Source organism: Trichosurus vulpecula, chromosome 2 (assembly GCF_011100635.1).
Source record: "Trichosurus vulpecula isolate mTriVul1 chromosome 2, mTriVul1.pri, whole genome shotgun sequence".
NCBI lineage: Eukaryota > Metazoa > Chordata > Mammalia > Diprotodontia > Phalangeridae > Trichosurus > Trichosurus vulpecula.
This window is the reverse complement of record NC_050574.1, coordinates 117,509,462-117,528,438: the sequence shown is the minus strand read 5'-3', so window position 1 is coordinate 117,528,438 and position 18,977 is coordinate 117,509,462. Positions and strand designations below refer to the sequence as shown.

At 44.0% G+C, this 18,977-nt stretch overlaps 1 protein-coding gene across 1 annotated transcript in view; it reads left to right on the top strand.

Moving 5' to 3' along the window:
* Positions 1–18,977, top strand: part of USP35 (ubiquitin specific peptidase 35) — a 54,368-nt gene that overhangs the window by 28,740 nt on the left and 6,651 nt on the right. The window contains exons 4-9 of the mRNA XM_036746372.1: positions 4,198–4,299; positions 9,427–9,585; positions 12,963–13,156; positions 14,644–14,737; positions 16,363–16,469; positions 18,365–18,783. Of these exons, the coding sequence (XP_036602267.1) occupies positions 4,198–4,299; positions 9,427–9,585; positions 12,963–13,156; positions 14,644–14,737; positions 16,363–16,469; positions 18,365–18,783 (1,075 nt within the window). The remainder of the gene's footprint in view (positions 1–4,197; positions 4,300–9,426; positions 9,586–12,962; positions 13,157–14,643; positions 14,738–16,362; positions 16,470–18,364; positions 18,784–18,977) is intronic.

Here is an 18,977-nt window from a genome sequence, read left to right as displayed (position 1 = left end):
GGAAACTGAGATACACAGGAAAAGCTACCCAAAAATGCTTCTATCTGACAGAGGTCTCATCTCAATCGCTGTCTCTTTTTAAAAATTTAGTATTTTATTTTTCCCTAGTTACATGTAAAAACAATTTTTAACATTGATTTTTAAAACTTCGAGTTCCAAATTCCCTCCCTTCCTCAGCACCCCTCCCCATTGAGAAGGCAAGCAATTCAATATAGCTCATACATATGTAGTCATGCAAAACATATCCATAATAGTTATGTTGTGAAAGAAAACATAGGCCAAAAAACTCAGAAGAATAAAGTAAAAAAAAAGTATGCTTCAATCTGTATTCAGACATTGTCAGTTCTTTGTCTGGGGATGGATAGCATTTTTCATCTTTCGTCCTTCAGAGTTGTCTTGGATCGTTACATTGCTGAGAATAGCTAAGTCATTCATAGCTGATCATCTCACAATACTGCTGTTACTTTGTACACAGTGTTTCACTTTGCATCAGCTCATGCAAATCTTTCTAGGTTTTTCTGAGAGCATCCTGCTCATCATTTCTTATATAGTACAATAGTATTCCATCATAATCATATACCACAGCTTGTTCAGCCATTCCCCAATAGATGGGCATCCCCTCAATTTCTAATTTTTTGCCCCTGGAAAAGTATTTTTGTACATAGAAGTCCTTTTCCTTTTTGTTTTTTATTTCTTTTGGGATACACTACCTCATTTTCTAAAACAAACAGCACAGTCAGCCAGGCCAGAGGTTCTCTCTCTTTCTGTTTTTAACTACTCCCTTCAAGCAACTCCACTAAAGAAAGAGGCTTACACCCCTTTCTAGGACTATTAGCAATACCTCCTCCCATCTTTGGAGGTAATAATTGGATATTTGAGTGAATAATTGGATAATAATTGGATATTTGGTAATATTGAGGTAATACTTGGTAATAATTGGATATGAGTGAATAATTGGATAATAATTGGATATTTGGTAAGATTGAGGTCATATTTGGTAATATTTGGATATCTGAGTGAATAAAATTCAGTTGAAGTACATCAGGGCAAAATTCTTAGCTAAAATGTAGGAATTAAACAGCAAATCAGTACTGAGTACCTACTTAACAATAATAAATAATAGCTTAATAGCTAGCATTTATATAGGCCTTTAAGGTTTATAAAGTGCTTTATATGTTATCTCATTTGATCTTCTCAATAACCTTGAGTAGCAGGTTCCTTTATTATCCCCATTTTATAGATGAGGAAGCTGAGGCAGACAGAGAAAGGTTAAGTGACTTGCCTGTGGCCACACAGCTACTAGGTGTCTGAAGCTGGGATTTAAATTCAAGGTTTCCTGACTCCAGGCCCGGTAACCTATCCAGGGTGCCACCTAGCTGCACTGGGGATATGCTGTGGGAAGCATGTTGGGCCTGAAGTCAGGAGACCTGAATTTAAATCCTGGTTCTGGCCCATTAGCTGGGCTATTATGTAGAAAAATCAGTTACTTGTCTGAGCCTTAATTTTCTCATCTGTAAAATATGGAATAATATGTGTCCTACCCCCTATACACAGCAGGGGTGTGAAAAAGGTGCCTGGCATGCACTCCTCCGTTGCTTTCCAGAGGCCCTCTCTTCTTTTAAGGTGTAGTTCAGGTCCATCTTCTGCATGAAGCTTTTCCTGGTCTCTCTCCCTGCCCAACCCTCTGCCATCCCCTTCTGCTAGTGCCCAAGCTACTTTGTATTTAACTCCTTGGTATCTTTGGGTTTATTTACTTTCTGTTTATACTGTATATATATTTTTTATGTGCTTGTTATGTCCTTCATTAGAATGGAAACTCCTTGTGAGCAGGCGTTGTTTCCTTTTCCCTACCAGCCTCCCTAGTGCCTTGCATTGTGCCTGGTACATGGTAGGAGCTTGGTAAATACTTGTTGGTTGATTGCTATTGAAATTTGAGTTATTTTTATTATATTAACAAGGGAAGGAGGTGACGTGAAGATTTGTGAAACAGGAAACAGTACAGAAGCCAAACTGTTTGGTACAGACCATGTTATAGGAGACGATATAAGAGAGAGAGCTATGGGGCTAGACCAGTTAGGGGAGGCCTCATGGGGTGGTGGGGTGGGGGGCGGAGGGGACGGACATGAGCTAGGCCTTGAATGATAGGGAAGGGTATTCTACACAGAGGTGAATCAAGGCATGATCTTGGCCTGTTTGGGGTGCAGAGGAAGGACCATCTGGCTACAGCGGAGGATTCATGTGAAGAACCATGGCGATGTCAGGTTGGGCCAGACTGTGGACAGTAAAGGATTTCCCCATGCTCCATCCCCACTTGATACAGAACGTATGATGTATCAGAGTCTTGGGTCCTTGTGTAGATGCTTTGAGACTTCAAGGATCCCTGACTTGATCATTGTGGGTTCTCCCTTCACCGATGCAGCTCCTCGCCTCTCCACGCCTTAGCAGACGACCTTCGTGAGATGCTGCGGCCAAAAAAAGAATTCATCACCTGGTGGCCAGTTTTCTGATGACAGGCTATTATTTAGTTAATGATAATCACGTTAATAATAAAAACGAGAGCCTCGATTTTTCTAGCTATTTCTACTTTTCAAAACCCTTCACGTATGTTATGTCGATCTTTGAAACAGTCCTGTGAGGTCTGTTGAGAACAGGTATTGTTGTTCCATTATATAGAAGAGGAAATTGAGGCCTAAAAGGGTCCACTGGTTTGCCCAGAGTCATGCATTGCACTGATGAGAGACCCAGGATGAGAACCTAGGTCTTCTGTTCCAGTGTATACCACTGGCTTGAGGTGTTCCATCCTAAATGGACCCTCCACCAACTGTGGCATCCTAGGTTCTTCTGGCATCTTCTAGGGTGTCTGAGACAGCAAGGTTTTCTGGACTAGTGTGATATAGAAGGCCATTTAGGTGAGGCAGAGGTTCATTCCTCTTCTTCACACCTGGGCCAGGAAGCTCTCAGAGAGACAAGATTATTCTCTATTTGCCAGTAGCAGGATAAACAATGGCCTGGGAGTCAGGAGGCCAAGATTCTCACCTTAGTTCTGCTGTTTACCTGCTGTGTGACCCTGAGCAAGTCCGCTCCTTTCCCTAGGCCTATAAGGAGAGTTGTACTGGATCACTAAGGTGTTTTCCAGTTTCAAAAGTCTTATATTCTTAAAGTTCTGACTCTATTAGTATTATGTTTTAAGATTTCTTAAGATTCTGACGTTCTAAAGCATGTTCTCAAGTTGTCGTCCAGATTTAACATTCTGCGTTCTGAAATCCCTTCTGCTTTGTGATATTTCTTTATCTTTCAAATGAGACATTTTGAGGACAGTTTTAAAAATAACATGTTGCATTTATTATATCCTTAAAAACAAAAGCAAGCTGTATCTAATAAGCCTTGTATAATTCTCTTTCTGTTCTACTGTGTGTATGGAAATGCTCATTTTAAAAATTTTTTTAAAAATTAAAATAATATGAAGTATTTTGTGAAGACTTTGTGGTTCTCTGTTCAGCATTCTACGTTCTGAGACCCTTTATAGCTCTAACGTTCTTTATTTTTAAAACTATTTTATTTTTCAATTAACAAAATCTATTTTTTCCTCCCTCTTACCTCCCTTCCCTATTTAAAAAAAAAAAAAGGCCAAACCTTTGTAACAAATATGCTTAGCCAAGCAAAACATATTTCTGCATTGGTCACATCCAAAAATATCTCTCTCATTCTGCACCCTGAGTTCGTCACCTCTCTCTCAGGAGGTGGGTAGCATGCTTCATCATCCCTTCTCTGGAATTGTGGTTGACCATTGCATTGATCAAAGTTCTTCCCTCTTTCACAGTGGTTTGTCTTTATAGCGTTGTTGCTATTATGTAGATCGCTCTCCTGGGGCTGCTGCTCACTTTACTCTGCATCGGTTCATCTAAATCTTCCCAGGTTTTTCTGAAACCATTTCCTTCATTGTTTCTTACTGCATAGTAGTATTCCATCCATCCATCCGCCATAATCTCTTCTGCCATACTGCTCTAACATTCTGTGTTCAGTGTTCTAACATTCTTTGCTCTAAGGTCCCTTCCAGCTCTGACATTCTAAGTCAGTGTTCTAACATTCCGTGTGCTAAGATCCCGTCCACCTCTAATGTCCTGTGTTCAGATCTCTAACACTCCCTGTTCCGAGGTCCCTTCCATTTCTAACATCCTAGTATTCTATGTTCTTTAGGTTTTCTCCAAGCTGCTGTACCCCATTGTGAGGGAGGCTGCGCTGTCTGTTCTCAAGTATATGCTTCTGAGTTTCCAGCACTCCCATGAAGCCTTCCACCTGGTAAGGAGTTTGTGCAAGCCAGACTGCACATCTGGGACGTCCCTTTTTTGCAGGTATGGATGGGATTGAAGAGTGGGAAAAAGGGTAGGATGGGTCCCCAAAAGAAGTGGCTGGGCCCGCCCCTGGATGTCCTGACCTTTTCCCCTCGGCCATTAGAGCACAGGACCTGGAGTCAGGAAGATCTTAGTTCAAATCCAGTCTTAGACACTTATAAGCTGTCTGACCCTGGGCAAGTCACTTAACCTCTCTCTCCCTCAGTTTCCTCCTCTGTGAAGTGGGGATAATAATAGCACCTACCTTCCCTAGGGGTGCTGTGAGGGTAAAACGGGATTTTTGTAAAGTGCATTGGAAATCTTAAAACATAATACAAATGCCAGCTATTGTCAATATTGTTACTACTATCTGAAGCCAGCCTCATGTGCCCACAGTGAAGGGGTCTATTAACTCTTGCCACTTTTCTCTTGGTCCCCTGCATTCTGGGATGAAGATAAGGGCAGGGCAGCAGCAAATGGAATAGCTAGGACACTGGAAACCTATCTTCATATTCTTCTTAATAACCACTCCCTCCCTGCCTTTCCAGTCTCTATTCCTATCCCTACTCCCCTCCCTTCACAAACAACCCTGTCGGGTAGCTGGTGCAAAGATTATCATTCCAGTTTCTTGTACAAGGATTCTTATTCCAGTTTCTTGTGCCTGTCTTACCCAGCCTGTCTTCATGTTACTTCTTGGCGTTGGATGGGATCGAAGGTCATAGGAAGGAAAGTTTGCCTTTACTTTTTTTTTCTTCAATTCAACAAATGTTTATTACGTAACTGTGTGAGCTTGGGAAAATCACTTAACAAGCTTCCTCTCCTCAATACTTTAAATTCTACACTTTAAATCATTTCGTCATTACCTGCCATCTCAAAGATAAGATGTCTCTTCTCCATACTAAGGCCAGCCTCTCTATTCGTGTCCTTAGTCCCATCCCTTCCTATCTCTAGAAGTTGAAACATTGCCTTCTTAAAACCCTTTTTGTCCATTAAGGCTGGAGGTTGTGTCCAGTTTCATCTTCGTACACTGTCCCCCTCTCCCCACCCTCACCTCTCACACCCTAGTGCCCAGAACAGAGTCTGGGGTATGTTAGGCGTTTGATAAATGCCTATTGAATTTGGAGACCTGGGAAATGAACATTGTGGTAAGCAAAGGTCACAGCCCCAAGGAAGGACCATCTTCCAACCTCCTAAACTGGGTCTCTGATTTTTTCAACAGGAAGTTAATCCTTGTGGACTCTAGTAATGAGGAGTCAGGTTTGGGGGAGTTTGTGGTATGGCCTACATTAGGCCAGCAGGGGGAGCTTAAGCCCTCAGCGTGGGAATGATCCTGAAAAAGGTGGGGAGGGGGTTGTGTTTGTCCTTCTTTCTCGAAGAGGACCATGCCATCAGGGAGATGATGACATGACTTGCAGTTGGCTTTGATTTGAGTGAGGGAGGGCTGTGCAAGGTTACCAGCCTCACTTTCTCCTCCAGAGCCATCTGGGTCCAGTGACCAGATATTCATCAGGATAACTTGAGATGACCCAGGATGTAATGGGGGACCCTGGCCCTTTTAGGTTAAGGCCTTTTCATGTGCTCACTTAGAGTGAGGTAACATTCATTCAGTGAATAGGCCTCTTTAAGAAGTGAGTCAAGGGATGGCCCCTTGAAAAAAAAAATCAAGCAGGGAGGGGAAGACCCTTCCAAAGAGAAACTGTTACCATTGACGTTGACTCTAGAGAAGTCCAGAAAGGGTCATGCTTTTAAAGTTTTCTTGGTGCATGAAATGAGTGTTTGCTCATCCACTCAGAGCTTTGCAGGAAAGGAGAGGGATGGTTTTTTGCCTGTTTTTCAAGTAAAATAATAAGGAAGATGAAGTAACTATAGAGTCTGTAAGTAGAGGAAAAGTGTGATTTAGAGCTAGAACAGATCTTAGGACATAGAATGGCATCACACAGTTATAAGGAAGCTGGGAGGGAGCTTAGAATACGGAATGTCAGAGCTGGGAGGGAGCTTAAACACAGAATGTCAGAGTTGGGAGGAAGCTTAGAACACAGAATGTCAGAGTTGGGAGGAAGCTTATAACACAGAATGTCAGAGCTGGGAGGGCCCTTAGAACACAGAATGTCAGAGCTGGGAGGGGCCTTAGAACACAGAATGTCAGGGATGGGAGGGAGCTTAGAACAGAGAGTGTCAGAGCTGGGAGGGAGCTTACAACACAGAATGTCAGAGCTGGGAGGGGCCTTAGAATAGAACACAGAATATCAGAGGTGAGAGGGAGGTTAGAACAAAGAATGTCAGAGGTGAGAGGGAGCTTAGAACACAGAATGTCAGTTGGGAGGGAGCTTAAAACAGAGAATGTTAGGGATGGGAGGGAGCTTAGAACAGAGAATGTCAGAGCTGGGAGGGAGCTTAGAACAGAGAATGTCAGAGCTGGGAGGAAGCTTAGAGCAGAGAATGTCAGTTGGGAGGGGGCTTAGAACACAGAATGTCAGTCAGGAGGGAACTCTGAACAGAGAATGGGAATGAGAATGTTACAGCTGGAATAACAGAAGATGAATAGAGTGGTAGAAGGACAGAGCTGGAAAGGATGCTGTTGTTACATAGACTTTTAGAACATTGAGCACAGAGTTGGAAGGGACCTTAGAGCACAGAATGTCAGAGCTGGGAGGGACCTTATAGGTCTTCTGGTCCAGAGGTTGACAAACTCTGACCCGTGGGCCAAACATGGCCTGATTGTTTCTGTATGGCATTCAAATAAAGATTTATTATATTTGGAAATGTAAAAACCATTCTTTGCTCCTGGCCCCTACAAAAACAGATGGCGGCCACATTTGTCCTTTGGACCATAGTTTGCCAGCCCCTGATCTGGCCCATCCTTCTCATTTCACAGATGAAGAAACTGAAGCCCCGCTTCCCTAAAATCGTGCAGGGAGATGGTGGCAGAGCTAACTGGTCACGTGACTCCAGCTCCTATACTTACTCTATTATCCTGTGCTTAGAATTCACTCAGACTCAATTCAGTTCAGTTCAGTTTGATCCCACAATGCTTTAATGAGCAGCCCCCGTGTACAGAGCATTGCTCAGCCCTAGGGGCAAGACAAAATGTGTAGAAGATAATGTCCCTGCCCTCATGGAGTTCCCAGCTGGGTAGGAAGGTAAGGAACCAGCCCATATAAGTATGAACACAGTAAATGGTAAATTCTTGAAAGAGGCACACCACTAAGTGCTGCCTGAGGTCTGATGGGGGTGGTCATTCCCAAATCAGGAGATTCAGGGGATGAGATCCTGGAAGAAAGCTGGATTTTAAAAGCTAAGTGGGAATTCAAAAGGCAAAGGAAAGCAGGGGGAGGCAGGGATAGGGCAGAGAGGCCATTCTTGAAGTAGGAACCAAGTGAGCAAGAAATGGGGTGGCTTCACAGGCACTGAATAGCAGACAGTGAGGCCTTACTCTGCTCTCCTCACTAGAAACCCTGCTTCACATTGTTTTAAAATCTCTTAGGTTTTAAAATCCCTGGGTGGGGTCCGATAACAAGTAATATGCCTCATTACTTCAACTAGCAGCCCAGACTTCAGTACCCCCCAATGAATATTGTCCCCTACAGGGTTCTTCTAGTGGGAGGCTGCCCAGTGATTCTGTCTTTGCTCAGGCTGTCTTAGGGACTCTCTTTTAGGTAGGCCCTTTGAGCCCTATCATACATTCTTCCAGAAGAAGAAGAAGAAGAAGGGAAGAAGAAGAAGAAGAAGAGGAAGAAGAGGAAGAAGAAGAAGAAGAAGAAGAGGAAGAAGAAGAAGAAGAAGAAGAAGAAGAAGAAAGAAGAAGAAGAAGAAGAAGAAGAAGAAGAAGAAGAAGAAGAAGAAGAAGAAGAAGAAGAAGAGGAAGAGGAAGGGGAAGGGGAAGGGAAGGGGAAGGGGAAAGGGGAGGGGAAGGGGAAGGGGAAGGGGAAGGGGAAGGGAAGGGGGAGGGGAAAGGGGAGGGGAAGGGAGAGAGGAAGGGGAGGGGAAGGAGAAGGAGAAGGAGAAGGAGAAGGAGAAGGAGAAGGAGAAGGAGAAGGAGAAGGAGAAGGAGAAGGAGAAGGAGAAGGAGAAGGAGAAGAAGGAGGAAAAGAAGATATAAAATAATTTATAATATTCTCTTATTTTGTTATAGTTTCATGTAGTACTTTAAAAGTTTCCAAACCTACATGCACAATCAGCCAAGCAAGCATTTATCGCCATGTGACAGATACTGTGCTAGGCACTGGGGTTAGGAATAAAATGAATTAAATAGTCACTCCTCTTGAGGAACTTACCTTTTCACGGATTCCCACAAAAGCCCTGTGAAGGATGCAACACAAGTATTGTTAACCCAATTTTACAGATCAGGAGACTGAGACTGGCAGAGGTACAGTGTCTTACCTACAGTCACCCAGTGCTTGGGACAGGATTTGAGCCCAGATCCTTCTCACTTTAAGTCCAGAGAATCTGCACTATTCTTCCCACCCGCCACCCTGCTACTTTGGCCCCTCCATTGATATAAAGTCCAGCCCTATCACACCTTGCATGGTCTTTGTGAGTCACAACATTTTATCATCTACTTGGCAACGAGCCTTTTTCCCACCTTAGATGATACCCAGGCCACCGCTGAGCTGGTGTTCAAAGCCTTTCCAGCTCCTCAGGGCATGGCAGAGCCTGGACTCCCCCGGCAGGATCTCAGGCCACCTCCGTGCCTTGATGAGGTGTAAGAGGAGGACTTTATGGTAGAGAGCGCGTCCTACAAGTGGACAGACTGAGGCTCTGAAAAGGGCCCGGATGAGAAGTCCGGAAACTTGGGTTTCTATTATAGTAACTAACATTTACATAGACCTTGCTACATGCCAGGTACTGTGCTAAGCTTTTTACAAATATTATCTTATTCAATCCTCACAACAACCCTGGAGGTAGGTGCTATTATTATCTCCATTCTAGGACTGAGGAAACTGAGAGAGAGGTTAAGTGACTTGAACAGGGTCACATAGCTAGTAAGTGTCTGAGGAGGGATTTGAACTTGGTTCTTCCTGACTTTAGGTCTGGTGCCATGTTGTTACATTCCAAAGCCTCTACAGTCATGCCAAGCTTCTTCTGATCCTCACAGCTTCTCCCTCATATCCCCAAAATGGTGGCATCGTTGGCAGAAGAGGACTCCAACTCCCGAGCAAACTGCCTGGAGGAGTTGGCTGAGCTGATTCACTGCATGGTGTTTCGCTTCTCAGGCTTCCCAGACCTATATGAGCCAGTCATGGAGGCCATCAAGGTGGGTTCCCCACACTCATGTCTCAACATTAACTGGGCAGGGTTTTCTGAGTTTTCTATTTTTATTTTTTGAAGTCTGTGATACCTGTTAACTTAGAGTCACAGATCAGAAAGGGACTCTAGAACAAAGACCATAGAATGGCAGAGCTAGAAGGGACCTTATAAGGAACAGAGAATATCAAAGACTGTAGTAACTTTAAAATATAGAATGACAGGGCTAAAAGAGATGTTAGAACATGGAATATTAGAATTATAAGGGATGTTAAAATATAAAATGTTAGACCTAAAAGAGACTAGAACATAGAATGGTAGAACTGAAAGAGACTTCAGCACACAGAATGTTAGACCTAGAAGAGACTAGAACACAGAATGGTAGAACTGAAAGAGACTTTGGAACACAGAATATTAGATCTACAAGAGACTAGGATATAGAATGTTAGAGTTGGAAGGGACTTAAGAATATGAAGTGTTAGACCTGGAAGGAATGTTAAAACAGAGAATGTGAGAGTTGGAAGGAATAGCAGAACATAGGATGTTAGACCTGTAAGGAATCTTAGAACATAGAATGTTAGAGCTAGAAGGAACTTTAGAATATAAAATGTTGGGGCCCAAAGGATGTTAGAACATGGTATATTAGAGCTATAAGGGTTAGTAAAATATAAAATGTTTGATCTAGAAGAGGCTAGAACATAGAATGTTAGAGCTGAAAGAGACTTTAGCATACAGAATGTTAGACCTAGAAGAGACTAGACAAAGAGTGTTAGAGGTGAAAGGGATTTTAGCACACAGAATGTTACATCTAGAAGACAGTAGACATGGAATGTTAGAGCTGAAAGGGACTTTAGAACACAGAATGTTAGACTTAGAAGAGAATAGACCTAGAAGAGAATGTTAGAGCTGAAAATGATTTTAGAATACAGAATGTTAGACCTAAAAGAGACTAAAACATAGAATGTTAGAACTGAAAAGGACTTTAGAACACAGAATGTTAGACCTACAAGAGACTAGAACACAGAATGTTAGAGCTGAAAGAGACTATAGCACACAGAGTATTAGATCTAGAAGGGACTAGAACATAGAATGTGAAAGCTGAAAGGGACTATAGAACACAGAATGTTAGACCTAGAGGAGACCAGAACATAGAATGTTAGAGCCGAAAGGCACTTTAGAACACAGAATGTTAGACATAAAAGAAACTAGAATGTAGAATTTTAGAGCTGAAAGAGACTTTAGCACACAGAATATTAGACCTAGAAGAGACTAGACAAAGAGTGTTAGAGGTAAAAGGGATTTTAGCACACAGAATATTAGATCTAGAAAGACTGGACATAGAATGTTAGAGCTGAAAAGCACTTTAGAAAACAGAATGTTAGACCTAGAAGAAAATGTTAGTGCTGAAAAGGACTTTATAACACAGAATATTGGGCACAGAAGAGACTAGACCTAGAAGAGAATGTTAGGGCTGAAAAGGACTTTAGAACACAAATGTTGGACCTAGATGAGACTAGACCTAGAAGAGAATGTTAGAGCTCAAAGGGACTTTAGAACAGAGAATGTTAGAACTAGAAGATATTAGACCAAGAAGATAATGTTAAAGCTGAAAGGGACTTTAGAACACAGAATGTTAGATCTAGAAGATATTAGACCTAGGAGAGAATATTGGAGCTGAAATGGACACAGAGTGTTAGACCTAGAAGACACTACACAGAGAATGTTAGAGGTGAAAGGGACTTTAGCACATAGAATGTTAGACCTAGAAGAGACTAGAATATAGAATGGTAGAGCTGAAAGGACTTCAGAACACAGAATGTTAGACCTAGAAAAGACTAGAATATAGAATGTTAGAACTGAAAAGGACGTTAGAACATAGAATTTTAGACCTAAAAGAGATGAAACATTGAATGTCAAAGCTGAAAAGGACTTTAACACACAGAATGTGAGACCTTGAAGAGACTAGAACATACAATGTTAGAGTGAAAGAGACTTGAGCACACAGAATGTTAGACCTAGAAGAGACTAGAACATAGAATGTTAGAGCTGAAAGGGACTTCAGAACACAGAATGTTAGACTTAAAAGAGACTAGAACATAGAATGTTAGAGCTGAAAGGGACTTTAGAACACAGAATGTTAGAACTAGAAGAGAATAGACCAAGAAGAGAATGTTAAAGCTGAAAGGGACGTTAGAACACAGAATGTTAGACCTAGAATAGAATGTTACAGCTAAAAAGGACCTTAGAACACAGAATGTTAGACCTAGAACTACAGCTTCTAGAACATAGAATGTTAAAGCTGAAAGGGACTTTAGAACAGAAAATGTGAGACCTAGAAGAGTCTACATCATAGAATGTTAGAAGTGAAAGAGACTTTAGCACACAGAATATTAGACCTAGAGAGACTAGACAAAGAATGTTCGAGTTAAAAGAGACTTGAGCGGTTAGAATGTTAGATCTAGAAGAGACTAAACACAGAATGTTAGAGGTGAAAAGGACTTGAGAAAACAGAATGTTAGACCTAGAAGAAACTAGGCCTAGAAGAGAATGTTAGAGCTGAAAAGCCCTTTAGAACACTGAATATTAGACCTAGAAGAGACTAGAAGATTGTGATTTCATCAGTATCAGACACCCCCAGCGTAAGAACTGCCTCCCAGGGTTCAAATCGGCAACTTCTCTGTGACTTAACAGTCTTAAAGAGTATCCTGAAGTGCCTAGATATCAGGTGAATTGCCCAGGGTTACAGGATCTCTAGTTTCAGAGATAGGCTAGAACCCAGGGCTTCCTGACCATAAGGCTAGGCCTCTCTCCACTACCCCATACTGCCTTTTAAAATAATATAATGGTTTAGTATAATAATAAGATTTAAAATGGCCATTTAAATAACCCATTTATATTTAAAATTGGCAGAGTACCTCTCTACCAATATAGATCAATACCTGCTATGCAGCTTATAATCTTAGAGTTGGTCCATATGGCCAGAATGTATCAGAGGAAGGCCTTGGGCCTAGCTCTTCCTGACTCCAAGGCTGGCTGCCTTGCTATCCACTATACCATACTGCCTCTCCCCTACAAGAACTCACAAGAGCTCTTTTATGCAAGTATTAAGAAATTGAAACTCAGAGAGTTTGAGTGATTTGTCCAGGATCACCCAGCTAGTAAGTGGCAAGGCCTGGATTTGAACTTAGTTCTCCCCTGATTGTGGGTCTAGGGTTTTTTTCCCTCCTGCAGGTTGTTTCTGCATATTCAGATGTAGCTGTGTTGGTGAGAAGAGCATGAAGCTACCATGGCCTGGCTGGCTGCAGGCCAGGGTGGCTTCCCAGGTGAGGGTGGCATTTTAGGAACTGGCCCCAGTGCCTTCTCTCTCTCTCTTTGCCCCCACCCCAGGACCTCCATGTTCCCAATGAAGACAGGATCAAGCAGCTCCTGGGACAGAATGCCTGGACCTCCCAGAAGAATGAGCTGGTCTGCTTCTACCCCCGGCTGGCAGCCAAATCAGACACAGGCAAGATCGGCCTCATCAACCTGGGGAACACCTGTTACATGAACAGCGTGATCCAGGCTCTGTTCATGGCTTCTGAGTAAGCAGTGCTTCAGGAGTTTCTTAACTTTGCTCCTAGCAGGAGGGGCAGAGGGAAGTGAGCCAGGATGGTGAGCAACCTGGAAGAAGCGTCAATCAGAGGACCTGGGGAGTGTTTCACCACAAGAGACTGTCTTCAAGTACACGCACGAGACAGACCAGACTTGTTCTGCTTGGCGCCAGAGCATAGAACTAGGCGCTGTGGATAGAAATTAGCAAGGGAGAGGACTGTAGTTTCAGGGAGGCAGATTTTAGCTCATTTCAGGGGGAAACTTCCTAACCGTTAAAGCTTCTACCCTTTATTTTGTGCAGGGAGAAACTGAGGCCCAGAGAGGGAAAATGACTTGGCCCAAGTAGCAGAGCCAAGACTAGATAGAGGCCGGGTCTCCTGGCTCCCAGTCTAGTACTCGGCCTCTCATTGTATGGCACCCTCTGTGAGACTTAGCAGATATCTGGAGGCATCTGTTGTCAGGTGATTCCTTCCTTTTTAGCACCCTACCCTTAATTATATTATATCCAGTTGGGTGCTCTGAATAGAAGCATTCTCTTCTCTCGATGTCTGAAGGGATCAATCCTTGAGAGTTCCTGTAATTTGAAGGCACCAGAAGGAGTCTCTCTTCCCTGCCCCCCCACCCCCCACCTCACTCCCCATCAACTGAGTTTTAGAGTCAGAAGAGCCATATTTGAATCTTGGCTCTGTCACTGCCTGTGTGACCTTGATGAGTCACTTCCCTTGGGTAGGGGGGTGGGGGTGGGGGGAGGGGGGGAGGGAGTCTCATTTTCCTCCTCTATAAAAAGAAGAGCTTGGATATATAATCCCCTAAGTTTGCTTCCATCTCTGTCCGTGCCCTTTATCAGAGAATCCCAGAGCTGGAAGAGACCTCAAAGGGCACTGAGTTCAATCCTGCCCCTGCAACATCCCCAAGACAGGTTTGCCCAACTTCTGTTTAAATGCTACTCTCCTTCTCTAGTTTCTTTCCTGTAAAATGGATTTGTTGACCTAGGTGATGATGCCTGATGCCGTTTCCCATGCTAACATCCTATAATGTCATTATCCTAACGCCTCCAGGAACAGAGGCTTACCCTCAGATGGCTCTAATTCTCAGAAAGTTCTTCCGAGGAGCAGCTGGGTGGTACAGTGGATAGAGTGCAGACACTGGAGTCAGGGGGGTCCTGAGTTCAAATTTGGCTTCAGACACTAGCTGTGTGACCCTAGGCTAGTCACCTAACCCTGATTGTCTCAAAAAAAAATTCTTCTGAACCAAAATCTGCCTCCCACTTATTGCTCCTAGTTCTGCTTTCTGGGGCCAGGCAGAAAGAATCAAAATCTGTTTCCACGTGATAGTCCCTGACATACATGATGACATCTATCAATGTTGCACCTCCCCTGGGTCTTCTTTTCTCCAGGGCAGACATTTCTGGCCCCTCCTACCAGGCTGGTCCCAATATGTCTCTCACCTAACCCATATATCTCTGGTTTGCTTCGAGTTTCCGACACTGTGTTCTGCATCTTCCTGAAGACAATTCCCAGCCCCTGATGACCAAGCTGCAGTGGCTTTTTGCCTTCCTCGAACACAGCCAGGTGACTATGTCTGTCCTCACTCCCAGGGGTGTGGGGGCAGAGGCAGGTAGCAATGAGGCCTGCGGGACATGCGGAGGGACTGGGCAAATATACAGACATAGTTTGTAAGAGGGAGAGAGAGTGGAGTGGGCTGAACTGGTCTGGGAAGGCTTCTGTAAGAGGTGTGAATTATAGCATCATGATATTTAGAGACAAGCACCAGGGGCAGCTACGTGGTGCAGTGAGTAGAGCACCAGCCCTGGAGTCAGGAGGAGCTGATTCACCGGCCTCAGACACTTGACATACTTACTAGCTGTGTGACCTTGGGCAAGTCACTTAACCCCAATTGCCCTGCCTTCCCCCCTCCAAAAAAAACCCACCAGGGGGGAGAGATAAGCACCAGGATCAAAATACAAGCAAGAGGAAAAATAGTGGGAGACAACACAACACACAAAAGGGAACTGAAAATCGGGGGTAGGAGGAGAGAAGTACCCAGATCCCAGGGGCATGATGTACAAGTCCAGGTAGTCAAAAGCAGACACAAGAAGAGGGATGGAGGTTGTCTGGCCCCACTCTTCCACAAAATGGAGGCCTCAGGTGGAACTCACCAAGAGGAAAAAGGAGCTGGCATAGCAGAGGGACATTCCTGGATGACAAGGTGGCAGATAGCATGGATATTCCAGGATGAGGAGTCTGTGTGAGATGCTAATTGCTTAAATAAATGAATTAGATTAATTAAAATGTTTAATTGCTATGTGTGCAGTAAGGTTGAAGAGATATAATGTGGTCAGGGAAGATGTGAGACTTGAATTTTTTTTCCTGTTTCCTTCCCACCCTCTGGATCTGAAGAGCAGTGGAATGGACCAGTGATAGGATCTCAGGGCTGGAAAGTAACAGACCCATACTTGAATAAGATCCCCTCTACAACATTCCCAATAGACGGCCATCCAGCCTCTGCCTGAAGACCTTTATTGACAGGGAATTAACTTCCTTGAGGCAACCCCTTGTTTCTGTCTTTAGACAGACAGCTTCAATCTTCCATCTAGTGGGGATCCAACCCCTTGCACCTGCTCATTGCTCCCAGTTCTGCCCTCTGGAAAGAATCACAGACTGTCAGCTCAGAACTCCCAAGCTCAAGTGATCCACCGGCCTCTGCCTCCCCAGCGGCAGGAATTACAAGCACGCATCACCACCCCTGGGCATGCTTTTATCTTCTTTTAATTTTTTTGTCCTATTGAATTCTTTTAAAATTTAACTTTATTATTTTTTTCCAATTAACAAGCAAATATTTTCTTTTCCTTACAATTCCCCCAACATTGAATAATTAAGAGAAAAAACCCTCTTGACAAAAAAAAATATGTATTTAAGCAAGACAATTTTTTTTCTTTTTAAAAACCCCCCTGGTCACATCCAAACCTAAGCTCCTTTTGCCCCACCACACTGCTTCACCCAGGGTGGAAGTGGCAAAGCTGGGGCTTCGAATCCTGTGCTCTTTGCCCTAGTCTACACAGCCTCCTAAGGACACTGAGAAGAAGGAGATGGCTAGGAGGCAGAGGGGGATGCAGAGGGGCCTGGCCCCTGGAGCATGGGTAGTTAGGAAGAGGCCCCCATTTCTCAGATCTTTTTTTTATTTCCCCTGCTGCTAGCGGCCTGCAGTCTCTCCCGAGAGCTTCCTGTCTGCCTCCTGGACGCCCTGGTTCAGTCCTGGTGCCCAGCAGGATTGCTCCGAGTACCTGAAGTATCTCCTGGATCGGTAAGGGAAGGGTCATGGGGAGAGACAGAGAGAAAGAGAGATAAGAGAGGGGAGAGAGAGAGGGAGAGAGAGGAGACAGAGACAAAGAGAGAAAAGAGGGGAGAGAGAGAGGAGAGAGGCACAGAGGAAGACAGAGAGAGAGGAGAGAAGAGGAAGACAGAGACAGACAGAAAAAAGAGGGGAGAGAGAGAAGGAGAGAGAGGAGACAGAGACAGAAACAGAAAAAGAGGAGAGAGAGAGAGAGAGAGAGGGAGGGAGGGAGGGAAGAGAGAGGGAGAGGAGAGAGGGAGAGAGAGTGCCAGGTCCTCAGACCCAGACCTGGATTTGGAGTAGAAAGTGGGAATAGGAAGACCAAGGTTCAAATCCTAATTGCTGTTAACTCCTTGCTTAACTATAAACACGTCACTTCCCTTCTTTGGGACTCTGTAAAATGAGAAGATTGGACTAGATGTACCTTGAGGTTCTTTTTAAGTTGCAGAAAAGCACATTTTGGTTCAGTATAAGTAAAAACTTACTAACAATTGGCCTTGTCCAAAGTGAAAGGTGCTGCCTCAGACCACCCTTGCTTCAGTGAACTGCTGGATAGCCATTTGGAGATCCTGGAGAAGGGATTCTTGCTCAGCTAGGGGGTTGGACTAGATGTTCTGAGATCCCTTTGGATTCTGAGATTAGATTATTTTCTGATAGAATAGATCAGACTAGGGTAGGGGGGTAGGGGACGTGACAGCTTGACTCCCTGGGGATTTTCTCCCAGCTTCAGAAAGTGCTTGGATTGTGGGGCCCATTGTGTTGAGGGTGAAAGAACAAGCATCTGGCCTCAGAGAAATGGAAGGGCTGTGGAAGAGAGATTAGAAAACTGAAGGAGGAGGCTGGAGCAATTCTAAGAAACAGAATTAGGGGGAAGTGGGAGCGGTGGTGAGGGAAGAACTGAGAAAGTAGAACTCTAAAGACTGGCTTTGCTTAGGGACCATAGATAGAATTGAGTATTCAATGCTCAGTCAAATGTGCTGTGTGTTCAAAAGTGTGACTATGTAAAGATGACTATGTGTGCATGTATTTGTGTGTCTGAATGGCTGTATATAATTAATAACTCAGGACATGAATGAGTGTGCCTTATGTGTACATTTATGTATATAACGCTTGTATCTGCATGTGTATGAAGAGGCACGTGTATAAGGGAGTTATCTGTGGCTATGTGGATATGTTTGTGCATATGCTGGTACAAGGTGGTAGAACAAAAAATGCCCCAGACTAGAAGGCTGAAGATCCAGCTTCAGGACCTGGACTGGCAGCTAGCAAGGCTCTCTCTGGGTCTCAGTTACTTTACCTGTAAAATGAAGACTAGCAGATGAGCTCTATGGTCCATCCCTCCCAGCTCTCCCATTCAGGACCCCAAGGGCCCTGTCAGCTGTCACTGTGATTCTGTGACTTTGTGTGTTCTTGTCTGTATCCAGTTATAGGATTATGTATATCTGAAAGCTTAAGTGTGTATGTGTGACAGAGGTGGCTTTGGTAGGTGGAAAGAACATAGAACTAGGTGTCCAGAGACTTGAATTTGAATTCCACTTTGAAACTTACTAATTTGGGTAAATCATTTATTTCTTCTCTCTCTGAGCCTCAGTTTCCCCATTTATAAAATGGATCTAATAGTCTTGTTGTGAAGATACATTGAAATAATACAAGGCCATCTGGAACCGTAAAGCTGTTTATAATGGTGTGGTGTTATTTTATAAATGTGTGTGCATATATACATGCATAAGTACACACCTATGTATATGCACATGTAAATGTATGAATGTTGAAATGTGTGTGTATATGCATACAGATACTGTGTCCTGATGGTGTCTGTCTTCCTTCTCTGCACTCCCTACCTCCTTCCCTCAATCCTGCTGCAGATTGCATGAAGAGGAGAAAACAGGGAAGAGAATTTGCCAGAAGCTCAAACAATCAAACACACTTTCCCCACCAGAGGAACACCCAAACCCAAGCCCAACAGCAGTAGAGAAAATGTTTGGTGGGAAGATTGTGACACGGATCCGCTGTCTCCGCTGCCTCAATGTCTCCACCAGAGAGGAAGCATTCACGGACCTCTCCCTGGCCTTTCCACCCCCTGACCGCCGCCGCCGTCGCCTGGGCTCCGTCATGCTGCCAGTGGAAGATGTCAGGTTACAAGGCCCTCCATCGCCAGCCAAAACCCAGGCCCCAGGAACTGAGGGGGTCCGGAGACAGAGAAAGCACTGCATTGCTGGGAATGCTCTGCCCCCAGTTGTGAGCATTGAGATCCTTGGATTCAAGGAACCTGGAGGCCACAGAGGCAACTTCAAACAAGAAAAGGAAAAGAAAGAAAAAGAAGGGAACAGTGATAAAGAGGAAGAGAAGGAAGAGGTGGAAGAGAAGACTCAGAAAAAGGAGAAAGAAGAGAAAAAAGAAGAGGAGAAAGAGGAGAACAAGCAGGAGGAGGAAGAGGAGAAGATGGGAGAGAGGGAGAAAAAGGAGGAGAAGGAAGAT